At 45.1% G+C, this 18,404-nt stretch overlaps 1 protein-coding gene across 4 annotated transcripts in view; it reads right to left on the bottom strand.

Annotated features, from left to right (window-relative positions):
- Nucleotides 1–18,404, bottom strand: part of GATB (glutamyl-tRNA amidotransferase subunit B) — an 83,949-nt gene that overhangs the window by 12,882 nt on the left and 52,663 nt on the right. For all 4 annotated transcript variants that reach the window (XM_027067242.2, XM_027067230.2, XM_027067245.2 and 1 more), the window contains 2 exons: nucleotides 10,486–10,619; nucleotides 3,013–3,091 (listed from right to left, as the gene is read on the bottom strand). In XM_027067242.2, the coding sequence (XP_026923043.2) occupies nucleotides 3,013–3,091; nucleotides 10,486–10,619 (213 nt within the window). The remainder of the gene's footprint in view (nucleotides 1–3,012; nucleotides 3,092–10,485; nucleotides 10,620–18,404) is intronic.

Below are 18,404 nucleotides of genomic sequence, written 5' to 3'. Positions count from 1 at the left end.
AAGAATCGAGATGCTTTTGTCCACAGTTACCAGGAGGTTGCTCATGATGATAAGTAATCTTTTTCTCTTTCCGTTTCTGAAAAACAGGAGTGCTGCATCATAGCAACCTGTCAACATCCCTGCCCCTGGGGTGCCAAGGGGATGAGGCCTGTAAATCTCAGGAGCACTGCCCGGAGTACCTCCAAGGAAGGGGCGGTGAAATGTGTAAGGGACGAAATAATGGGCCATGATGTAAGGGAGAGTGATGGGTTAATAGTAAATTAGACATAAAGTGGGAGATTCTTTGGAATTCAGAGTGTTCTAAGGACAGGATGGCTCTTTCTACATATCTGTCATCCTTAGGAGTCAGTTACTTTGTCTACTTTTTTTTCCTCATCTCCTGGTCATCTAATCACTAACAGAACCCCAATCCGTCAGAGGGAAACACCAAGAAGGAGTAGAAGCAGAGAGTCTGCTCTACTGGAGCACCCTCTGGCTGACAGGGTTTCTAGAAGCCAAGACCTACTTGGATTCTTTTTAAAAATTCAGTAAAAAGTTAATTGTAACATTTTCCTTTTAAAAAAGTACCCTACAAAAGACACAAAAAGATGCTCAACGTAGTTGGTCATTAGGGAAATGCAAATCAAGCCCACAGTGAGATTATCGCTTTACACCTACTACTAGGATGACTATAATCAAAAAGACAATAACAAGTGCTAGCAAGGATATGGAGACACAGGAACCCTCATACATTGCTGATGGGTATGCAACTGGGTGCAGCCAGTTTGGAAGATAGTCGGGCGGCTCCTCAAAATGTTAAATGTACAACTACCATATGACCCAGAAATTCCATTCGTACAGGTCTATACGTAACCAACTTGAAAACACATGCTCAAACAAAAACATCTGAACACAAATGTTCAAAGCAGCATGTTCAATAAGAGCCCCAAACTGGAAGCAACTCAAATGTCCATTTACGGATGTGGCATATACTTACAGTAGAATATTCTTTAGCCTTAAAAAGAAATGAAGTACTGGCACATGTTAAAACATAGATGGATTTTGAAAACATCACGTTAAGTAAAATAAGCCGGACACAGAGGCCACATACTGTACAAGTCTATTTACATTAAATGTCCAGAATAGGCAAATCCACAGAGACAGAAAGTAGATTAGTAGTAACCTAGGGCAAGGGGTTAGTGGGGGAGTGACTGCTAATGGTTTGGTTTTTTGTGTGATGAGAATGTTCTGGAATTAGATAGGGTGATGGCTGAATAGGTTTGTGGATATACTAAAAGCCAATGAACTGCCTGGCTTATAAAGAAATAAACTAAAAAAAAAAAAAAATCACTATAACCTCTTATTTCTTATTTTCTAAAGTCTTTATTTCTCTAACTTCATGTCTGTCCATCCCATCAATCCATCCTTCTAATAGTACATGTGCATGGAAGGATGCCTGGAAGGGTGTCCACCCAATATTAATGGTAGTTATTTCAAGGTCGTAAAATTTGAAGATCTTTATATTTTTCTATATTACTTAAATTCTTTATAATGAAAAAATACCTTTTTTTCCACCAGAAAATCATACATGATTTTATTAAATACAGAAAACAAAGTAGAAAAATAAATAAAGCAAAACCCCCAAGGCAATAATATACACAGGAGATTCCCTCATGCAACATACATTTAACACCTTTCTAGTCAGACTTTTATTTCAGTTTGATTACCTCACAGCAGCCAGGATGCACCCTGCTTCCTTTGAGCATGCTGAAAGTTGATACAATCTAAGGTGTCCCTACCTACATCTGAACCAACCATCAGCATCTTCTAGCATTTTCCATTGGTCCTACCGAACCAATCACATTCACTGCACTAGGTTTCCTCCCTTTTCCTTGTCTGGTGGGGCAGGATGAGTGAGAAGGGGAAGATTTTTTTCCCTTCTTTCATTTCAAATGCTACAATTCATCTGCTCTTATGTATACATACATATATATATATAGATGCCCTCAGGCCATCTTATGTTTCTGTCACTGCTGAGCACTGTCATAAACATTTGTATTCCTCTGACATCCAGGCAACTCAAATCCTTTCCTACATGTGCCAAGGTCCCTGTAGTCGACAGCCTCACTGGGCGGTGGGTAAACAGAGCCTTTATTAGTTCTGTCTCCAGTTTCACTGCACAGAGCTGGGTGTGAGTGCCACAGCGCCTCATAATTAGCCCAAAGCAGTTGCTTTTCCAAAGCCTCACTTTGTGCCTGCCACTACTGTTGATGTGGTATAAATATTAAATGCAGAAGGCACCATTAAAGTCACACTAAGTTTCTGGCTGAAGCATTGATGGCTTTGATACCCAAAGTTGAACTAAGGCAGCCACCTTGGTGTTCTTTATCCTTTAAGACTTTTCTGGATTCCAGGAACCTTTCACCCACCTATGACTGTCAGGTGGAAAGGAGACGAGGCAGAGGCCACCTTTGATGATGATGCTGTTTTTCTCAGTTTGCATACACTGCGCATGTGTATAAAGTTTTATCTACTAAACAAGAGGCAGTCTGTCTGACCTCATCCTCCTTGCTGGAAGACTAAATTTCAGGGGGCAATCATGCAATGAAGACAAATAAGGCCCTAGTACTGGCTGGGAGCCTGCAGGGGACTGAGAAGAACTAGAGGGCCGGGGAGCAGTGCTGAAGGTGCTCTGGCGTCGGCCTCGTGGGGGTCACAGGGGCAGTGCATGTGCTTCGAAGCCCCCAAAAGCTACAGTCCCGCCTTTCACATAAACAAATGTTTGGAAAATGTTCCAGGCAAAACCACACAGGAACCACCTGCTTAGCAAAGATGGAAAGCACATTACCTGCATTGCACATACCAGCCTTTTTTCATTTGCTAACTGAAATGTTTCTACCTTTTCAGTATGAAAACAGCCCTTACACGCATTTAATACTTTATGAAATTCAGTTAGTGACGGCATTTGAATTTCACATACAACATCTACTGGAATAGCAGAGCAGTCAGAAACTTTAGGAAGTGGGGACATACCTGTTTAGCTGCTGCTGAAGAAATTACTTTTCTGTCCAGCAGGTTGAGAAGCTCAGCCAGCACAGAAGGTGTGACAGGACTAGCAGCCCCCAAAAGGAGAGAAAAATAAATGTACATTTCACACTGTCAGCATACACCCATTTAGAAGAAGAGTGCTCGATTTTGTAGGTTTAAATAACACACCCAGGAATGGAAATAACAGGGCAATGGGGCTCTATTTTATTTATTTATTTTGTAGGTTAGGATATAACAAGTTTCGGTGACTAGTGTTGTTTTACCACTCAACAGTAATGGCCGTTTGGCAGAAGTTGTAGCAACAACTGCTCAGTTTAATTAGTCAAAAAAAAAAAAAAAGGAGTGGCTGCAAAATTCATGAACCATGACAAGAGAAAAACAAAACAACAACAACAACAACAACAAAAAAACAACCACTCAGTAATTAAATATTTTCGAATGCAAGATCAGTCTAAAAATTACTTCAAACAAAAGAGCTAACAAGGCTACTTTTCTGAGTGTTTTTATGCAAATATAAATTCTTTTTAATTGTAAGAGCTTTTCCTTAAGAGAGTGCAGTGACTGCCATCCGCTTCGTTAACTGTCCCCATGGGCATCTGCACAGACACTGTTCTCCTCCACAGGCTCACAACAGCTTTCTGAGAGCTTTCACCACAGAAGGGCCCAGGATCCATTATATCTATACCTTTAGGATGCGACTTAGTGAAAAGTAACACTGAACTATAGACTATTTTTAAAAAGATTTTTAATGTTTATTATTTTTGAGAGAGAGAGAGAGCACAAGCTGGGGAGGGGCAGAGAGGGAGACACAGAATCTGAAGCAGGCTCCAGGCTCTGAGCTGTCAGCACAGAGCCTGATGTGGGGCTCGAACTCACAGACTGTGAGATCTTGACCCGAGCCGAAGTTGGATGCTTAACCGACTGAGCCACCAAATGCCCCTAGACTATTTCTTTTAAAATATGTGATTTTGCTATCTTATTATTTAAAAGCAGGCTTCACGCCCAGGGCAGAGGCCAACACGGGGCCTGAACTCACGACCCCGAAATCATGATCTGAGCCGAGATCAAGAGCCACTGCTCTGAGCCACCCAGGCACCCCTGATTTTGCTACTTTTAAACACATACAACAACTAGGCTAAAAGAACACTGTTTATCTGAGGTCATTAGAGGACTAGTTTTAAATAGGAATGACTTATAAATAGCACGTTAGTATGTCTGTATAAACTAAAACTTTTGAAGTGCTTAACGCCACTTGAAAACACCTTTTGTCTTAGTTTTCATCAATCACAATTAATTTCTTTGCGTGCTTTTAGATAATAAAAAGGAAATTGCCACTTAGCCCCCATCCAGTTTCCATGCATTCCAAACCAACTGAGTTCACGTTTACCAGCTCTGACTTACTGGACTGTGATTCAAGCACAGTGAAACCTCATTAGGGTTGTTCATTCGAAGCAGCTGACACACGGAGGCAGACCATCATCCTTAAAGTCTTTGTTTATCCCGAAGTATGGATAAGAGGTAATTCCAAGTGGAAATTAAGTTTGGAGACTGTCTGGTGTTATTAAGTTGGCATTCGGAACATCTGTGAATCACCCTGATTAAATCTCAGCAGCAAGAGGGACAGAGGGCTGGGAAATAAACTGATAAACCCCCTTTCCAGCCTTCTTCCTTACTGACAAGTAATAAAGAATCAGTTTGTTTTAAAAATGTGGGTTCCTTGGATGCTCTGCAATCCTAGAAAATACAGTGGCTGATTAGAGTGTAGACAGTGTATAGAACCCATAATAAGCATTGAGGTTGAACTGGATTTCTAGAGCATGAAAAAAAGAAAAGGTCCCTTCTCCCATATGAGTTGATGATATAAGGGACATGGAGATGGAGAATAGAAATAGAACACGACGTAACTAAAAATACTTTGCCTTTCATCTAATGACCTTAATTCGTTAGTTAGGTCATAAATGTACACCATAAAACATTTCCACTGACCTAACAGCATTTGAGATTTCTCACTCATCTTTCTGTACCCACAAATGCTTGACACACAGTCGGTCAGTAAGAAATTGTGTCACAGAACTCTTCCCACCAACAGGGATATCTATCTGGTATACCGCTTACATTAATTCCAGATATGCCGGGGCTAACCTTGAATACGACAATGACAAAGATCAGTACCTGTCACACGGATCCTGAAAGATCCCACTCCTCAGTTAAATAAATAAACCATCATCAGATTTGCAACATATTGGCAGCCGAGGCACAAGCTACTGATTTGTTGCTGTCAGATGCCAGTCTCTGGACAGTGAATGTGTCTCCACTAAGAAGAATCTGACACCTAAACGCTTAAGCTTTGCATGCCAGCTTCCAATCCCCTGAGGCCAGTGTAGGTACAAAAGGATCCTTCCAATCTGCCCACTTCCTCTAGTCCGGCTAGCACTCTTTCAGGGTCATGACACCACCTCCAGCTTGCATCGGGAGCAGACGCACTGCCACCTCTACAACTGCACATCCCTGCCCCCTCCCTGCATCAGAGAAATGAGCAGCCCATCTCCATCTCTGCACCCATTTCAAGCCCAAAGTCCACCTTCTCTACTTCTGCTAAGATGGGACACAGGAAGCTCCTGGAGGAGGACACTGGGACTTGGACATCCAGGTGGCTCTTGCTGCTCAATAATCCTTATGTTCCTCTCGATGAATTCCCCATACCCCTATCCGGTGGCCCCACCAAAGCAACTGTTACAGCCACGGCATCTTCTTCCCACCTCCCTTCTCAGAGCCTGCCCCCACCTCTCACTTCATAAGGACAGCAGCTCCTGATGCACGACTCAGAAATTTCTATCATGCCCTCCTCCTCCTCTTCCAGCAAACAAACCCCTCAACCCATGCTTTTATCCCATTACTTTCCACTCCTGCAGATCCCGTCTGCATGTTTGTTTCCTCTCTCTTGGCTTTAATCATGCACCCTCACAAATGCTCAGATCTTCCTATCTTGAAAATGTCTGCAAGTGATCTCAGAGTCTGCAAGCCTGGTCTCTTACCTTACTTTTACGGATAAATATCTAGCATTAGTGGCTACTACCTGTCCTCGTAAGCATGTGCCATTCCAGCACCAATCCTCCCCCTCTACAGAGGATGTTCTCTTAAAAATCACACCCCTCCTTGCTTGTTGCCAAGCATAACAGCTTTCCCCATTCTGCTGCACCCTGACTTCTGGGCTACATTTAAAGCCCTTTGTGAAAACTCCTCTCCTTGGGCCTCCCATCTCTTCCCTCTCCCTGGTTGTCCCTCATTCACTCCTGGCCCGATAATGAGCACCGGCCAGCATTCTTTCCCACGTGGTCTTCTGCCTCCACCTCAGGCTGCCAGGGAAAGGAAGCACATCTGTTCCCAAGACTGCCGCTGCTTCTTCGGGGTCCAATTCTCTCCACCATAAGATTCAACCAGCTCTCACCAAACGTGTTTTAAACCAGGGGTCAGCAAACTTCTTCCGGGAAGTGTCAGAGAGTAAGTATTTAAGGCTTTGTGGGCCACACATGGTTTCTGTCACATATTCTTTGTTTTGGTTTAAGAAGTCATACGCACTGTTCGCTCACAGGCCCGCCAGAATGATCTTTAACAGGCTCTGAACCCTGAAGCCCCACTTGGATGCTATCCCATGCATCACACTGCTGGACTTACCTTCCCTTCACCATCAAGCCCCTCTTGGCTCAAAAGCCTGCCCTGATCTGCTAGTGCCTCAGGAACCGCTGCCCCTGGCTGACCTGAAGTTTGGGGCACTCAACTAGACTGGACAACTGGATGGAGGGGCTTGCCTGATCTCACCACGAAATGCTTGGCCAGGGTATCTGTAATTTCCACTTTCTTAACTACATCAAACCCGTTATTAATAGAGATTTAGAAGGAGTTAACAGAAAAACAACTTTCAAAGCAATATGATCAAAATAATTAAAAAGCTGAGTTCAACAAGAGCTTTTCTGGTTGGACCCTTTAAACACCATGACAGGTCTTTAAAGATGAGTGCTAATTTGCAAAATCAGTTCTTACCAACTTGACCTCCAGAGTGTTCCCTGCCTGGGGTCATCATGAGACTACTGCGAAGCTCCGCAGCTACGGCCGTTCTAAGCTCTGGAAATGTTAGCCCCAGCAGCTGAGTTGTGCACTAATTACTGTTTATTCCAAGGTGAGGCTGGTGTATCCAGCCCAGCTAACGGTTCTTTGAACTGTGTAGAAAGAGGCTGCCTACAGCTTGGTTTTGGATCCTCGGCTCTTGATCTACATAAATTGTGTGATAGAGCTATTGTTTAGCTTCCTCTTTACCTGCTTTTGGAACAGTTAACATATACTTTTATTTAGAACGGGGTACCCTTTGGGTTCTTAAAACTCTAGTGCATATGAACTGTTTGGGTAAATACCAGGGGCTCCAAGTGCACTTGACAAGCTAATTTATTAACCTTAGCTCCTTTAACAGCTACCAACATGGTTGTCGAGCAAACCCCTAATTTTATAGACCAATATAGAAAGAAACTAGCTCAGAAGTCTGGGGACGTGGCTTCCAGTCTTAGCAGCTCACCACCTGAGGTATGCCGCCTTGTCTGCTAAAGGAATGAGCTGAACCAAAGGTTATCTAAGGTCTCTGCCAAGAAAAGTCAGTGACTTTAAGAATCACAGCCAATAACATGGAAAACCATACATTTAAAGATCAGATCGGTAACTCCTCCAAAAGCTCAAACCACACCTTGAAGCCTTCCCAGCTTCTCCTGGCCAACATCAATCTCCCTCCTCTCTGCTCTCACTGCACTGTGTATAGTTCTAAAACAGGAAGCACCCCTTTCTGCCTTGAAATAAAATACTGATGCATGAGTCTAGTCCTCCCCAGGAGATGGAGAATTCCTGGAGGGCCTGGATGGGGTCCTTTTAGTGGTGCTCTACACGTATTTACTGGATTCACAGCTAACCTCCCCTGTGACTTCCCACACCCTCAGATTCCAGCCCTGCTCCAACCATACAGGAAGCAGTGCTTGCTGCCGTTTTCCATTCTCTGCTCCTGTAAGCTATGCTCCTCCTCGGTCTAAAAACATTCCAGTTCTTTGCCATTCCACCCTTGGCTCCCTACAGGTGCTGCCCAGACCTCTGCCTCACCAAATCCTATCCGTTCTTTAAGGCCACTCTTAAGATACAGTTGTATCTCCTCCATAAACTCTTCTAGATGGTTCCAGTCTTCACTGAAGGCCACAATATTTTCAGTGTAGAGTGGAGTTTCTGAAGAGAGGCCAAACCTGAAAGGACAGGAATGAACGACAAAAAGGCCACAGATGCCACAGGAATTTAGGGGACTGAGGGTGGCCACTGTTTTGGTACTTGGTATACCGACCTGGCAAAGAGAAGGAAACTAACACAGAGGGCTCACTATGTGCCAGGCACTGTGCATTTTCCTCTCAAAAACCCTTGGAGGCAGGTACTGTCATTTTTGTTTCATAGAGAAGAAATGGAGGGTCATAGAGGGGAACTCATCCAAGGCCACTGGTGGTAAGGAGCTAAGTGAGGAAGTGAATTGATCCCAAATGCCACATTACAACATACATATACACGTTGCAAGCAAGAGGCTGGATGTGAAACTGGCACTGTATGGTGTTAACCTCCTTTGAGGGAATAGTTTTTCAGAATCACGTATCAACATATGCTTGTCCCCCCTCCTCCACTTCTCCGTGGCCATGGGAGGCTGCTGAGACAAATGACACACCTGCTGAGATTGGGCTCCCCCTTCCGCCGGGACCCTGCCAGGCCCCGGACATCAGCCTGGGGTTCCTGATGAATTCACTCTCCCTCCTTCTCCCATTTAAATTTGCTGCTTGCTCCTCCCTTCCTGAAACTTTCCTTTTCTTAGGCTTTTGTGGTGCTAACTCTGTCCTACTTTTCCTCTTCTCTGCCACTTCTTCTCGGCTGCCTCCTTCTCTGCCCATGCTTCTCACTTAAGAGTCTAGAGCATCTCCGGCTCCTTCCTCAGCCATCTTATCAGGCCGTACCCTCCCTGACAGTTCTCTTCTGCTTTAACAACTTCAAGTACCATCTATAAGCCACGAAATCCACGTTCCACCCATACTGGACTATGCACTTGCATTGCCAGAAGTATGATGCCTGAACTTACCTCAAGATTTCTACCCGTGCTATTCCCTATACCTGGAACACTCTTACCTCTTGGATTTTGCCTGACTAACCTTACTCATCTTTCCCTCAGGCCTTAGCTTAGCTGTTACCTTCGCCTTCTCAGGGCACCTGCTAGCTCACTGCTTTCTAATCACCAGCTTCTAGACTGTCAGCTCAGAGAGCAGGGACTATATCTGTGTGCTGACTGATCTTCCCATGCTTAGCACAGTGCTTTGCACAGAGTCTAAATAAACATGTGCTGAATAACGAACAAATGAGAACTCTAGGATTTATACCTGCCAGATATCTCCCGTCAGTGGTAGATCATATATCTGCCTGCCTCCTGGTTATGCCCGTGAGGGGGATGTCTGTCCCACAGGCAGCCCAGCTCAGCACGTCCAAAATGTAACATGGCATCCTGCCCCGCCCCTTCCCTCTGAACTCATTCCTCCTCCTCTAGCTCTCGCCAGGCTGAAAAACACTATCCTCCATGTCGCTCCGCTGTCCGAGTAAGAACTGGAAGTCATGAGATGTGAGATAACTGCTCTCCCATCTACCTCAGCTGAGGCCCATGGCATTTCTTACTGGCACTCTAGCAACAGGCTCCTTGCTTCTGGTCTGTTCTTCCATTCCACCCCTCCGAGTGAAACTGGAGTGTGCTGGAGATCTATAGCTTTGAGAGCCGCTGACAGAAGTGTTTGCACGGTGGCCTCTGGTGGTCTCTGCAGCTTTCTCCTGAGCTTTCCTGCATGCCCCCTTGGCACCCCGAAGTTTCTGGGTTTCCTAAGCCTCCATGCCTGCTCGTCTCTGAGTGTCCAATGGCCACTCCCTTACCCAGAATCCCCTCATCCCTCCCATCACCTGGCAACTCCCACTAGGTCTTCAGGGCCTGGTTCCAGCATATCCTCCGCAGGAAACCTTTGTCATCTTCTGGCCTCAGGCCAGGCCCCCTTGGTGTTCATTCATGGCACCTTGTGTGCCTCCGGCCTAACAGGACCACACTGAGGTGAATGTCTGTTTTCTTACAGATCTGTATTCCCCACCAGCTTGTAGACTCCTGGTCTTACTCATCTTCAGGCCCCCAGCCCTGAATGGTACAAAGGGCAGTACGGACAGTCAGAGATTGGAACAAATAAATGAAATCTCAGAGGTGATGGCGGATAGCTTTAGAATCTGGAATTCACAAGGGTGTTTGTGTCTTGTTAGGAGATCTTAAGGGGAACGACGGAGAACAAAACACCAGCCCTGCCCTACTTAAACTGCTTCTGGACACAGAGTTCATCATAAAGGAAGAAAGAATCCCCAGACCCTACTCACCTCTCATTGACAGCAAGGTTCCGTTGCTTTAAAAAACCCAGAAAAATGTTGAGGACCCAACTAGTTACTTTTTTTGGCTCTGCCCTAGTTTCTTTTATCACATTCTGGAAGAACTCCAGTAGGCCAACTTCATTCTGTAAAGACAAAAAAAAAAATTCATATATATATATATATATATATATATATATATATATATATATCTCCAAAAAAATGAAAGATCAGCATTCTGAAGGCAAATCTGAAACTGTCACCCTCGCCTCCTCTGAGACACCTACCTGTACTTTCCTAAACATGGAAATGCCACCAGAAAATTCTAATCACTTTCAGTAAACAGCAAGTATTTGACTTCTACTACTGTCATGGCGCTTTTTATATAGCTTTTTGTCAAAGGAATGAACATATTTCCAAAAGCCTGGCTTGGTGAACCAGAGGGCAATGAAATCCACTGTCCCCCAAACTCACCTGCCCTCTCACCGTCAGCCCTGTGAACCCTACACCCTTTACCCTTGAGCTGCGTCCTTCATCTTCGGGCCCATGAAGTTTGGCTCCACTTCACTGTCTTTTCTCTTTCCAGGCCTATCCTCTGCTGGAAGTCCCAGTGATTGTGAGAATAAGAAGGCAGGAAAAGAAGTAAATGAAGAAGGAACAGACAGAATATTCTACCTCTGAAAAACCAAAAGTGGATCGTAACTGTATTCATCTTCACATCATCCCCAAAATGACAGAAATGGTTCTCAAATGTTTCCAAAATGAGGAAGAACCCAGGCACATGTGACCGACTCAGACCACACAGCTGATGGAGGCAGCAGTGGCTTCCGGACCTTCGGAGCCAAACTAGACACAGCTAACCCTGCCTCTCCTCTTGCTCTGTGAAAACAATCGCCTGGGTGGGCTCAACAAGGACATGTGAAGAAGACTACTATGTCTCCCCTCTGGACTGTCAGCTCTGTGAGTCAGGGGCCATTCTGTCCTGTTTACTCAATAAATAGAGCTAAGTCAGTGCTGGGCCATGGCAGCTACATGGTAAATATCCACGGATGGAATTAATGTCTGCTGCCATCACCATGTACATTGAAAAAAAAAAAAATCACATGTGAATGCTCATTCTTTATCATACCATGTTCACCTTTAAATATTAGAATTGCCACAATTATGCATAAGAGTAACCCCAAGGCACTCATCAAAGTGCCTTAACTACTATAGCCAACTGCCAGCTCAGAGCAGTTCGGCAGAACCAAAAAAATGTGGCTAAGTCCATCCTTTGTTTCTCAGTAAGAAAGATAAAAACATGTTCCCCTCACACAGGGGAAGCTGAAGCTTCCAAATGCAGAGGGAACACATTTTTAGTAGATTTCTCCTACCTGCTGAAATGCAAATAAAACCACACTTTCTCCGAAATGGTCTTTTTCACTTTATACTGCGGGTAAGGCTCTTGAACCCTTGCCCTTTCAGAGAACCTTCGTTAAGCAAAAGAACTTTCTGGAAAAACAAGATACTGGGAAGAAGCAAGACATACGAACAAAAGTTCTCTGAAAGCTCAGCTATTGCAGATGCTGTAATATACACACAGGCACACGGTTGCTAAAGTAGAAATTCCATAAGAAAAAAAAAATCTACATGCCCTTTGTAACAGATAAATTCTCTGGTGACAAGCCTACTGAATAATCCCATAATCATCTCTTGAATCTCTTTTCAAGCCAATGTTACTATTCTGCTCATGCTAAACCAGGGCAAAGGCCGCCTCAGCAGCCAAAGCTTGACTGCAGATAAAGGCAAATGCAGGAAGAATGAAGAGGAAGTTTTGCTTAACTTATGGAAAAGTATTCAAACTTCCACAATGGTACAGCAAACCGCTGGGGAAGTAGAAAACCACTATCTGGCCCAAATCAGACGGGCAGAATTCCCTTTGTTCTAACGCAGACAGGCTGGCCCGCTGGTGAAAAGAGCTGTCAGAAGCAGAGCTCTTTGCTTTGCCAAGGAAAGGTTTTCTAAATCCACCTAGAAATATTGCACTTGAACTCCCAGGCTTGGCTGAGTTGCTGGGACGTGATGAATATCTATTCTTCTACCCTTGGGTGGTTTTTTTATTGGATGGATAACATGGCAAGTCAGATTTCTGTTTGTCTTTTTGTGTCAGTGCTGTGATGAAGCCTCTCCAAGCTGGAACCGTACTTCGCTGGGGGATACGCGGCTCCGGCACACAACTGGAAGCGGATGTGAAAATCTGTGATGGTAATGGGGCGAGCTACACGCGGCAGGGCTGAAGAAGGCTGAGCCGCTGCCGCCCAGGGAATGACGGATCAATACAAAGTCACACATGGGCTGCCTGTTCTGCCTCTTTAGATCACAAGCCCGCGTTTCAAGCATTCTAGATAAGGTCTTCTTAGTTTTTCTTAGGAGGTCGGCAACTGCTAATAAGCTCGGCACAAATCTCTGAGGCCCTGGTGAACGTGGCAGTGCAGCCATCTGGTTTTCTCAGGAAAACAGTGCGCTGGTAATTCCTTTCCATAAAAACCATATGAAGAGCAACACAAAAAGGCCACTGCATTAGGGAAACCCCAACTTCCTTCTCAAAGGCAACATGCAAGCGTCGGACTCGGACTGACTTATCCTACATCAGAGCGGACACTCTAGCTACACGGGGTGTCAAGTCTCCTGGCTGAATGTAACACTAATTGTTCCTTCAGCTGCAGCTAACGCAGCAGGGACAACTAACTGGTCCTGCCTTTCGTGTAACGCCAGACAGCCTTTGTAGCTCTATGACCCGGAAGCATCCTTTTCACATTTTAATCAAATTTCCCGAAGCATTCAATTACACCCGGCGCCAACGCCAGGCGCCAACGCCAGGTCAGCCTCGTAGAGGCTGACAGGAACCCTCCACCGCTAATGGACCTGTCAGTTGGTCAATGTGGCTGTGAGGCAAGGCAGAGGGATCGCCTCACCTTCACCATCTGCTCTGCAAAGGAACCCCGATCTACCCTTGCGCCGGGCTCTGGAAGCAACGTCTTTTTGCAATGCTGTTTTTTACATTCTACCTTCAGAGACGACAAAATGTCGGAAGACTATGAAGCTGGGATAGGATGAGGGCTGCCTTCCCAACCACCATTCTTGTTCTAAGTCGCACAGCCTTTGAACTTGATGACAGGGCAGAAATTAGCTGGACTATATTTAGAAGTAGATTGAAACTTGACAGAGACAGCTGCCCAGTGGCAGACTTCAGAGAAGAAAAAACCCACAAAGTACAAGCTGAGGAACAGCTGATTATGTCGCAGGGAGTGACATGGCAGCTAAAGGGACCTTAGATTAGCAATCCAGGGCTAGTTAAGAGGCTTTCAGGAATATTTCCAGAATAGCTGCTAGACATGGAGAACGGCGGCCAGCCCTGTGGGGAGCTGCGCATGGCTGCCGCCGCCATTGGCAATGATAATACATTTTAGTAACAACAAGAGGGGCTAGGCACTGTTCTAAGTGCTGCCTCTGCGTTAACTCATTTAATTCTTAACAACAACCCTGGGTGGATCCTAGCAGAACTCTCTCTCACAGACAAGGACGCGGAGGCATGAACTCACTTGAGGTTCCACAGCAAGAAAGCAGCAGAACTGGGATCTGAACCCCTGTGGTCTGTGCTCTTTATCTCCACGCTACACTGCCGCTGAGGAAGAAACTATCATGTTGCTGCCTTCCTGGGGACCAAGACGGAGCACCTACCAGTGCCAGGCACAACGTGAAGCAACTAGCTCATCAAAAGAATGCACTTTCCCACCACTTCCATTATTTTATTCGGTACCTGCCAGCTGTTCAAAGATTCTTAACATATTAAAAATGTTGCAAAGGCCCTTAGCAATTAACTGAGAAATTAGGAGAAAATGGCAAGTTCTCTTTCTGCCTCTGCCAATGTACCTCTACACCACCTGGCACTCTCCGCCGTGGCCTGACACACACCTGCCCCCAGATCAGGGAGGAAGACACTCAACCCCCCTACCCAACCCCCCCCCCCCCACCCTATGCCATACAGAGCTTCCAGGGGACAGGAGGGTGGCCAGAGTTGCTGGGCTTCTCTTCTGCACCCCTTCTGCACCCTCTCCTCAGAGAAGTTACAGTGGGTATGTATATGCCTCAACCAGGACACTGCCTAATTCTGATGCCCCTTCTGACATTACGAAACCAACCCCATTACTGCTCACATAGTTTTGGTATCAAGCACGCTGCATTTTACTGCATTCTAATTCTTCTAATACGAAGAACTTGTGCGTGGGTTTACACCTAGCCGGGCAGGTCATTCCTGTGGTGGGAGCGGCTGACTGTACAGGAGACCCTGCATCTGTAGACTGAGCCAGGTGCTCACGTGCCATGTGGTGGAGACACAAACTGGAACCGCACCCTTCCACCACGTGGCAGGGGTGCTGGGGTGAGCGGCCACTGAGCTTTTCTGCAAACACTGTAAGAGGGCCCAGCATCTGTGGGTCAGTGGGGACTCCACTGTTCCCTCTTTATTCCTGTGAATTCGGTCGCTCTCACAAAGTGGGAACAGAATGCAGACCCACCAACTTTGCGAAAAGCAGCCCTAAAAATAGCATCAAACGCTAGTGTTGGGATGAAATGGAAACTAGCTAGGGATGCCTGAGTGGTGGTGCTAGGGAAGAAAGCAGAAGTTATGGCTAGATTAAGGACTGACATTCAGTGGGGTGGTGGCTTAGGTCTGTGATGTGAAGGAGCCCTCCCTCTGCTTTTCATGGAAACAAGAAGTGGCTGTGGAAATCCTGCAGTGAGCGAGCACGCGCGCACACACACACGCGCACACACACACACACACACACACACACACACACACGATCATCCAGAGGAGTCTTGGATGGGGAAAAACTAAAGGCAGCTGTTTGGTGGTGTGAGACTAGCGCAGGAGACACCACTCTCCCTTGAGTGTGTCAGGCGAAGTCAGAATCCTGAACCATCACGGCCACTTTCAAGAACACGGAGATCTGAAGCAGCTCTGAAACTGGCCCAGAAACACCAAGGGTATACCCCCTAGTCTGTCTCATAAAATACGCAACTAGAAAGAGCTACAGTCCTATTTTGGTCTTCATACTTTTTCCTCCTGGGTCATGTTTCCAGTGGGTCTGGAAGCCCCTACAATCTGAGCAAAACTCTGGTGCCAACAATTTCACTTGTGCTGTGTTCCCAGCAGAGTCGGGAAGTAACGCATCTGAGTGTAACTCAGGATAATGGTTCCGTTCGGGGAGGGTTCACACCTACATTTGGCTTAGACTAACGGGAAAACAAGTGTACGTTTTCCAAGATATATTAACTCTAGGAGGGATGTGGAGGGAAACCAATATAGCAATAAGACTTTTCCTTGGATAATTAAAACCCAAATAATTTAGGTAATAAACATTGACAGTAGATTGGCATAATTAGAAAACTGTATCTGCAAGAGTGGGCCATAAAAAGTATGCTGTCAAGAAATCAATTCTGATTACAATCACATTTCAACGTGCCTAAAGCCACCATTGTCACATGGGCCCAACACGGAGAGAACCTGTGTTGGTCAACAGCAGCTTTCTGGCTGCAGCTTAAAACCAGCAACAAAGCTTCAAGGCAGTGCTTGCTCACTGGCTCTAAGATCTGACTGAAACCTGAAATAATGTATTTTAATTGTCCCCAAAAGGAAATCATTCCACAAACAGGAAACCAGGTTTCAGGAAGGATTAAGGAGAGAGCCCCTGTGAATCCCCAAGGTTGGGCACTCGGGGCTTCACTCCTCCCTATACTTTTGGGCCAATGAGCGTGTCCCTGAGGGGTCAAATGACCCTGAGCCCGGAGGATCTTCATCTCCGAAAGTCCTTTGTTAGTTGTATCTAAAATAAATGCATTGTTGGTTTTGCAGGAGCGAAGTTAGAAGGTGCATCTTTTATTGGTAAACAGGAGAAAATATTGGTTATGTTTCTAGTGCATACACTAACTGTAAAAGCACCCATAAGCTGGCAAGCACTGGGTACAATTTTATAAAATGAAGAATAAAATCAATTTCGAAAATTACATGGAGCTGAAATGGTGAGCGACGATGTTGACCAAATGGATTTTCCTTCAGCAGCAGTTAGAAGACCAGTGCTTTGCTCCTCAGTACATCTAAGCAGTCTGAAACCAGTCAATATGGTTTCACACGCCTTTTTAAACTATTAGCTTTAAAGCAGTGTTACCTATGGGTATACAGATATTTATCATGGGAAATTACTTTAAAGACAGTTCATCCAAACCAAGCCATTTCAAGCTTACTAGAAACTCAAAGCAAAACTCTTGGAAAACAATCCATTTAACGACCAACCATAGTCATGATATCTTTTCTGTTTCTTGGTCCCCTGGAGTCACTTTAACCTTTTTCATGGTGTCAGAAACAAAGGATTATGACTTTAAATGGGGAATAACCAGCTGGGGAAAATGAAGTGGTTCAAGTAAGACTACACATCTTGAGGCTGAATACAAAGAAAGACAGCCATATACAGCAGCATAGGTCACTAATCTGGCAGGTCACGACCACTTTTTCCTGCAGTCTTACTGGGGCCATGCTGGACTTAAAATGCAACATTTTTAATATGTTAAGAACCTTTGAACAGCTGGCAGGTACTGAATAAAATAATGGAATGGTGGGAAAGTGCATTCTTTTGATGAGCTAAAATCAATGTGTTAGTTAGCAGCTGTTTGGTGCCACTGCTCTTCTCCCCGGCAACTCATTCTAGGGAGTCTGCTTGGCTGCATTTAGCCTTCTTTTAGATTCAGTGAAGATTCTTCCCTGTCAATCATCTTTAGGATGAGTGAATCATCCCCTCCCCTCTTTCAGCTGGGGAGGGTAATAGCTCCAGTCACCTTTGCAGAGCTCTCCCCTCCAAAGCATCAGAGGTGAGATCTGAAATCAAGACTATCTCTTAGTCAGTGTTTCAACCCATTGCCCTGTGGGGCTACTTGGGAGAGTTAAAAGTGGCATGGAAAAGATAAAGTTCTTATATCTGAAAACAGCATAAGGCACTGTGGCGCATATAGCAGGCCCTCAAGAAATACTAAATTGGGGATGCTATGCCATTCCTCCACTGAAATCTTTTTTTTTAAGTTTATTTATTTATTTTGAGCGAGAGAGAGCGAGCGTGCGAACACGCAGGGTAAGGGCAGAGAGAAAGAGAGTAAAAGAACCCCAAGCAGGCTCGGTGCTCACAGCATGGAGCCCGACGCGGGGCTTGAACCCACAAACTGAACCGTGAGATCGTGACCTGAGTCAAAATCGAGAGTCAGACACTCAACCGACTGAGCCACCCAGGCGCCCCCCTCCACTGAAATCTTGATGAGATGGACATCTTTCCATCTACTGACTTCGTACACAGCCAGCCACCTTGTGAGCTCATATCTGTTCCTCACCAAGTGCCTACCATGTACCAGGGTGCATGACACGAGGCCAACAACAGGCAAAGTCATCTCACAAACTCCATATATTCTGCACTCTGTGCAGACCCTTTACGATGATTTAGTCAGAAGGAGCCAAGAACCTGAGGCAGCAAGTTTGAGAAACAAAGTTGCAGAGGAGAGCTTACATTTATTTTTGGTGACTTAAATCTCCTACTTGGAAAATGGACATAATATCTGCTTTTCATCGGATTTGACTGATTTTCACTAAATTTAGTAGACAGCATTTTTTATTTATAAGGCAGTCTGACCTCTTAAAAACCAAGTGGTCAAAAGTTCGAATTGAATCAATGGTCTGTGACTGTGCCTGATTGAAGCATTAGTGGGACTGTATAAAACATTAACAAACGTAAAAATTCTATTTTCTCTATCAAGTGATCCAAAACAGCAATGAACTTGACACATTATTCCTGTTTGGCATTGTGACACATTACACGTACAGGCAGGCAATAGAGCTTCGGCATGTAAAT

This window comes from Acinonyx jubatus, chromosome B1 (assembly GCF_027475565.1).
Source record: "Acinonyx jubatus isolate Ajub_Pintada_27869175 chromosome B1, VMU_Ajub_asm_v1.0, whole genome shotgun sequence".
Classification (NCBI taxonomy): domain Eukaryota; kingdom Metazoa; phylum Chordata; class Mammalia; order Carnivora; family Felidae; genus Acinonyx; species Acinonyx jubatus.
Note: the sequence above shows the minus strand (reverse complement) of the source record. Positions and strands in the feature narration are given on the sequence as shown.